Source organism: Phaenicophaeus curvirostris, chromosome 1, assembly GCF_032191515.1.
Source record: "Phaenicophaeus curvirostris isolate KB17595 chromosome 1, BPBGC_Pcur_1.0, whole genome shotgun sequence".
NCBI lineage: Eukaryota > Metazoa > Chordata > Aves > Cuculiformes > Cuculidae > Phaenicophaeus > Phaenicophaeus curvirostris.
In genome coordinates, this window is record NC_091392.1 from 60100482 (window position 1) to 60108122 (window position 7641).

The 7641-nt window shown below is 39.4% G+C and overlaps 1 protein-coding gene across 2 annotated transcripts in view; it reads left to right on the forward strand.

Annotated features, from left to right (window-relative positions):
• The window catches only part of SPIC (Spi-C transcription factor), a 29728-nt gene extending 24025 nt beyond the window's left edge, over window positions 1–5703 (forward strand). For both annotated transcript variants that reach the window (XM_069859278.1, XM_069859287.1), the window contains exons 5-6: window positions 682–790; window positions 3970–5703. In XM_069859278.1, coding sequence (XP_069715379.1) covers window positions 682–790; window positions 3970–4400 — 540 coding nt within the window. In that variant the 3' untranslated portion in view covers window positions 4401–5703. The remainder of the gene's footprint in view (window positions 1–681; window positions 791–3969) is intronic.
• Window positions 5704–7641: the final 1938 nt, after the last annotated feature.

Sequence of the window (7641 nt, forward strand, 5' to 3'; positions counted from 1 at the left end):
AGTAACAAACAAACCTACTAGGACAGAAGGGGAATGGTTTCTATCACCTGGGAACAGGCAAAGAACAACTGCCAGCCTCTGCATAGCTTCTGCCCCTGTGAGAAAGTACCACACCTTTGATTTCTTACTCAGCATTTGGCTTTAAGAATGCTGTATTATGTGGACTCTAAGCTCAGCTTCAGCCTCCAGAGTCTATATTCATTCTTAAAAACACTAAGAGTATGGGCTTCATGAGCAATGGAAAATTAACACTGCAGGAGAGAGAATTTCAGGTAAATAGATTTCATAAACGTCCATTTTCAACCAGCACATTAGCAACAATATGACAGGGGAACTACAGAGTTTGTAGGGGCTACTGTGGCCCTTGTCTTTTACGAACTCTGGAAACAGAGTCTGCTGTTCCTCCTCTGCTTCCAGAAGAAGGGTTGAAGGTCCAGAATGAGTCAGTTACTCTATTTTTCCCCTCTTAATTTCGTGGGCAGTCCTTCCAATTGGGCATAAATGGGTGCTGCTTGTTACCGGTATGGTACACTGGATGCCTTTGTGGCTGAGAAAAGTCTTCCGTGGGTGAGGTGATAAAAGGTTGCATTTTGAAGACTTTGGGCAATTAATTACTATAAGTTTCTTTTTCCTCAGTGAATGTACTTTATTAGTAACCCTTTGTTGTCTTAATTCTTGAAGAACAGTGCCACAGATTTTTATGCAGATGAGACTGTTTACCATACGCTGCAGAATACTCCAGAAAGCCAAGTGATGCATGCTGCTGCTGGCCAGCCAAAAGCAGGGAAAGGTGAGTAGAAAGAGCCTATCTTGATATGTTCATTGTGTCACTTCAAAAAACATCTTGGAGAGTAATTCTTTCTCTTTTTCCAATTTTTTTACTTTTAATGGGAAAAAATAAGCTAACATTTTATAGTAGCTAGAATGCAACTTCTAATGTTAAATTCCTATCTGCTAAATCTCATAAGGCAAGATAAATCTGTTGTCATCTTTTTCTGTCCTCTTATTTAGTATGTGGAAAAGCAAACCAGAGATGTGCTTCACTCCAAATCATCTGAGATGAAGTCTAATGAAGAGCAGTAAATGTAGCTATTAATAACATCTTTATCTTCTTTAATAACTTATTTTAGTTCATGTAGTCCAACAATGAGAGATTTCCTTGAAGGTCATTCACATACATGAATATTTTTGCACCTGATTTTATGCCTTTCTTTGTTTAATTTTCAAATTGCCTCTTAGCTTTTGACACTTCCATTATGCATTTTTATAGCTATTTTTTATGCTTTATTTGAGTAGCTATCAATTTTGTAAAAATAGATTGGGTGACATTGGTCATTACAGTACTTCATTCGTTCATTGTATTCGTTCTTTGTCTTTGATTTGGGACTTGGCATCTTTTCTATGACTCTGCTAGATGAGATTTACACAGCTTCCACTCTGAACTGTTGTACTTACTTCTGACCATGTGGTCTTTTTGAGTAGCTTCCTGGTTTTGCTGCTCTTTGAAATCCCCTTCCCTCAACTTCAACCACATGGTGTCAGTTTTTGTTATCATCCCTTCCCATTGATGCTGAACACTGTGGTTTCTGTTGCTTAATAGCTGCTACTACTACTACTACTACTACTACAAATTCCTTGGGATGATGGGAAGAGTAGCCTCTCCTTTTAAGTTCTGTACTTCTAGTACATGAAATTCACCATTGCACATGAAAACTTTTCAATCCAGAAATGCAGTCTTATGCAGTGCGGCACTGGCGAGTTTTACCTGTCAGTATCTGAATTCACCTTTAGTTGTTACTGCTCTGTTAAATTTCATTTCGTATTTCTTTTATATTATGATTAATTTGCTTTCCAGAAGGCCATGATGCATAAATTTTCAGAATGACTAACTATTCTTATGGGAGTTTTTTCTATCCTTTTATGGGTTTCTTTGTGTCCATAGTGATATTCCTGCCAGAAACGGTGATTTGGGGGACTATTTCCACTATACCTAAATAAATTCATTCCTCTTGGCCTCTTATTGACACATGAGAGGTTTCTGGTATACCAGCAAGTACTGTGGAATAGATCTGTAGGTGAAATAATCAGTATTGAGGATCCAAACTCTGTGCTTGAAGTGTTTCAGAAGGCTTTATTTAGGGCAATCTTTAAGCTGGCTGCAAGTTCTGAAAGCTGCAGTGACTTGATACTCTTCTGGAAAGCATCTTTGAGTTAGATTTCTTCTGAAAGGAGTCCAGCTCATGCACATCAAGACCATTCCATGATCTGCACTAAGCTTGGTGAGTGGAGACAACAAAGACAGGTACTTGAGAAATGTATCTGAATGAAATACACTCTAAGAGAATTAGGCTGCTCCAGGACTAACTGGTGCATCCACATTGTGTAGCATTTGGAGATAACAGCTGGGCTCTAGAAGCACAGCTGCACTAACACATAAGAGTGAGTAAGTCCTCTTGGACCAAGAGATCAGCCAGAGATGATGTGTCTAGAAATAAAAGATTGGGCAGAAATGACAGCTGAACTAAGAGGACAGAGAGCATGAAATCAGATGCTGCTGCACACATGGTTACATTATCATTTTCCAGCGGAGACTCAGTCCACAGTTGTTTGCAGATTTACCTCTGAGCTTATTTGTTCTAGCTTATGTTCATAGGTTTATAGGATAATTTGGGTTGGAGGGGACATAAGGAGGTTTACTGCGACCAGGTGGTATCCTTCACCAGTTTGCTTTTAAGCTTCTTGGTAATACTATTTGTTTTTCTAGTAGAATATGTACCTCTAGTCAGATGCCAATTTTTATTTAGATAATGAAACTTTATTGATTTTTGGAAAGTACCTCTGATTTTAGGCCCTTCTCCTTCCTAGTCTGTCACTTCTCTCCACTTTCCTTACCACCAGATGCAGAATTACTGTCATCCCTAACAGATGTCTTGGCTTGACCTCAGTGTTCCTTAGCAACTGGCACTTTTCCGCCGTTCCTAGTTTTAAATAGAAGTGCAAGGCAAGACATTATGAACTTTAGGTGCAGCTGCTTGTTTCCACTTTGGTTAAAGTGGAAGCTGTTCTTCTGCATAGACTCCCCTTTCTGCAAAATGTTCCTCTTTGTCTCATAATCTTAAATTCTTCCTCCTTACAGCAGCTTCTTGGTCAGCCTTGGCTTTGTGAAGGGAACTGGAAGTACTTCAGAGAGAGGGATATACAAGACCCAAGTGAAATTAAATAAGCCTCAAGAGTAAGCTTAAGTTTGAAAGCTGAACCTGTAGGGAGAAGCACTTAGTTAGCTGATAAATAGTGCAGTACTGAGCTTGCTTTATTCTGCATCGGTATGCAAGTTGACACTTCTGCACCTTTTTAGAACACTACAGCACACCAGAAGGTCTAGCTCCTTATTGACTAGATGAGATTTATAGTTCAAAACTAGTTTGTTCTTCCTGCTCATCCACTCACTTTTTCTTGTATCAGAGATTATCTTGCTTCCCCAAAACATTCCTGAAGCAAACCTGACAAAATTGAGTCATCTCAAAATCTTTCTCTTTTGATTAAGTAGGGAAAGCGTTTATTAAAAAACATTCAGACTTGCTCTCACAAATCTCTTTTCTGCAATGTCTGAGGATGTAAATTCCTGCAGAGGGTTCCTTGATCTGCACTGCATGTGTATGAAAACTTCTGGAAGTGGCTTCTGAGATCTACCACACAATGAAGTCACCAAACATTTGTCATGATCCCCAGATAACCTGCTCTTGAAAAGCTAACGATCAAATCCCTTTCTGTCAACATAGATCTCTCTGTTTCAGAACTATCATCCCATTTGTGTTGTGGGTCTTCCATTGAATAGTTTATAATGATCTTTTAAGTTGTAGTGGGTTTTTAGAATTACCGCTAAGATCTTTTCCAGAAATATGACAAGTGCTCATCTTTCAAAGTAAGTATGAGTTCTGTTCTGACCTTTTGTACTTTATTTCTCAATAGGTAGAAAAAAACTTCGACTGTTTGAGTACCTCCATGAGTCTCTGTATGATCCTGCTATGGCAAACTGTATCCAGTGGGTGGATAAGCCCAATGGTGTCTTCCAGTTTGTCTCCAAAAACAAGGAGAAACTTGCAGAGCTGTGGGGAGAAAGAAAGGGAAACCGCAAGATCATGACGTATCAGAAAATGGCCAGAGCACTAAGGAATTACGGAAGAACGGGTGAAATCATCAAAATTCGAAGGAAGCTGACATACCAGTTCAGTGCTGTTGTTCTGCAGAGACTTGCTCCATCTTATTTCTTGGGAAAAGAAACAGTTTATCATCATCCATACACCCAGCCTAATCCAGAATATCAGTGTGCAGATGACTGGATCAATTATAATAATTACATGTATAATAACGGTTATGCGTTACAGCATGCTAACAGCTAGGCATATTTTTCACAAAAACAGGTCTTTGTTATCCAGTAGTACCTTCCAGCCCAGGAAGTCTGTACATAGCTTTTCGTTTAAAATATTGTACAAATGTGAAGAGGTGCATTCTAAAAATTATGTTGACTTCGTTTCTGTTCCTTTTGAAGTTCATGATAAATTGTTATTGACTACTGAAGAAAACCAGCAGCTGCAGGGCACATTCTGTTCTCCATGACATTAATCAGAGGAATAACTTCAGATTCAAGCTGGTATATCCAAGATTAGGATTGAGGGTTTTACTTGTTAGTGGACATCAAAGACCCCATCCTGTGAACACCCCTTGGAGGTTTTATGCAACATTCCAACCCTTCCAGTCAGAATTTAGATGCTGTTATACCATAGCGTATGCACTCCCTATCAGTTGGGTGCACTTGAATTAGAAAGGAAAGAGATGTGCTGACTGTATGAAGCTACTGTCTGCTTTCTTCATCAATGTTCTTTGTTAAGAGATATTTTCTAGGTGAATGCTTGACTTAACGATAGAGTCCACATGAAGGTGCACCTGTTGGCCAAGCTGTTAATCCTTAATCACTTAAATTAACATCTCTTAGCACAGATCCTGACATATGGTGTTAGGATTGCCAGGTGCACATTTCACTGTTGGCAGTGGATTCATTGGGAAAGTGACCGTGCTGTGAGGGGGTTAGCAAAGGATTATGCTTTTCATGAAGCTATTTAGGGTTCTTCCCCCACTAATATGAGAAGCTGCACTTTTATCCAGCAGTTCTGTACTCACCTAACCAACACAGCTTTCTTACTAACTTCTTTTGGAGTTACACCTTTATACATATCAATACAATTTCGCTTCTCCAGCTCTTTTCCTGTGTGGGAAGGTACCTGAAAGGCTGAGTGATTTTTCACTCTTTTCATAGGGAAGAAAGACTAAATTTAGGCCAAAAGAGAGTACTAGCACTTTATGGCAGGATGATACCTATATATCTACTTTTCCTCATACATCTATCACCTGATCAACTTGTATCATCACATGAGTTGACAGTTGTGCCAAAATCCTTGCATTCAGCTGCATTCAATTCCAAGTTCTAGATTTTGCTTCAAGTGAATGCAGGCCTGGATATTAATAGAGGCAAAATTACTTTCTGTGTAGAGGTATAAACAGTGGCCTGATATGCTTGATGAAATTCACTGGCTGTGATAGATGCTCCTTGCTCTAACTCCTGCTTACTTGTAGAGGGATATAATTTTATGCAATAGACAATGCAACACACTCCACTTAAGCAAAGTTCAAGGTTGTTAGCACTTCGGTAGGATGAAAGATGCATACTCTTATAAATCTCAAACATGTTAAATAGCTCTAAAAACAGACCCAGATTTTAAGTCAGCAGACATCTGCTGAAATAAGAAGGTCATAACTATGTTGTTAATATTTCAAGTGCCATGTTCTGTAAAATGTAAACATTACTACAAAACAGACACAAGAATGCCTCTAGTTTTATAGAACTGTATCCTGTTGTAGCACTGAAAGCAGTGAGAGTTTAACTCTTGCAAAGACCTGAGATCTTTCAGTTGGGATGCCTTCACTAGGTGAGCACATTTTTGAATATATCTCAAATGTCATACTGTATATAAATTTGCCAAGAAACTGCACGGTTTAGTTACTCCACATCTGTCACTCATTGCAATCTGACTTTCTCATTTACAAGGCTGGCAACATACACCAGGTTAAGAGTCTGCTTTGTGCAAAATGCTTACTTTATCATTATGTTTATATTCAGTTTCCTCAGCCTCATCTACCTGATAAGGAAATAAATACTTTTTTAAAATTCTGTGTAACCTTTTTAACTTAGTTATAAACATTAGCATTTAATTCCTGTAAAACTGGTAACTAGGTCAGTTGTTATAGCTACAGCTGGCAGAACAGTACAGACCTGAAAGAGAAGAGTATAGGAAGTGAGAAAAAATGAAGGCAATTCAGGTAGAGAATAAATGAGGGAATTGTAGTATCTGTGGATAGGAAGAGACAGATTTCAGCCAGAGTAACCTTGGGGACTGTCAGTGTTAGAAAGAGATTTCTTTCGAAAAAGGTAGCCTCCTCCCTTCCCTACTCCAGTCAAATGTACCTGGAGAGATTTTAGAACCTCCTACTGTAGTACTGGGGCTACACAAAAGGGTATTTAACAGTGTGATGCATCAATATTGTGATTGCATACAGAAAAGATTTTTAACTGTTAGCAATGCTTTAACCTAGCAGAGGCAGTTTAAATCATAGAGAAAAGCACAAGATTACCCAATATCTGAAGTACAGACTTACACTTACTGATGTCTGAAATAATGTACAGCATTTTTTAACCATGCAGGTGCTTGACCACTGAAATAACACACCAAGGGATACGGCAGATTCATTGTTTCTCAAAATCTTTAGCAGAATACTATATAAATTTCTAAGATGTACAGTACTGTAGTAAAGTCACGGTAAAATCACAGCCATGCCACAAGACACGAGACTGACTGTAGGAAATTGGACTCCTGCTAGTCATGGTGTTTGCAGGACCCTGTCATGTGACTCCTTGTGGGAAAGTAAAGGCTACATGTGGAAATCTAAATGGAACTGCAGTGGATGCTTGGAAGGCATTTTGACTCCCAGTGCAATCCCTTGTGGGACTCACCCTCCATTACTGTCCTCCCACGCTCAGCCTCTGCAATTCATCTCTGCTTTCCCATCTACACAGGTTCAGACACAATATATATATATATTTATACCAATTCTTGACAACTGGACCATTGCTGCAACTGATGAGCCTTTAGGAGCACTGTAGTTAGACATTTGAAGAGTCTGCTTATGCCTTGTGATGAATTTGCTGCTTGGTTTCTGTACAGATGTGGCAGACAAGATCAGAGGGTCCCAGGCAAATGCTGGGCTTATGCCTCTTCCCAACACACAGATCTTGTTTGCTCAAGATGCCCCAGGTAGAGTATCATGCCTTGTATATTTGCTGTACCTTCAGCGTTGTCCTCTAATGGAAGGTCCCTGTGCTATAAGCCAGGATGGGGAGGTGAGATTGCACCTTGGTGGGAAGATCTTTGCCTCTTTGGTTTAGGGGGTGGCTCTGGGCCCACAAGATGGCACTAACGGACAGCTTTTCACACTGCATTTGTGATGCTCCCAAGTTTACTGGTCGGTTGTTCTCTGCACGTACCTTTGGCTTCTTCTATTTTTTTCTCCCGTGTTTAATTTTTTTTT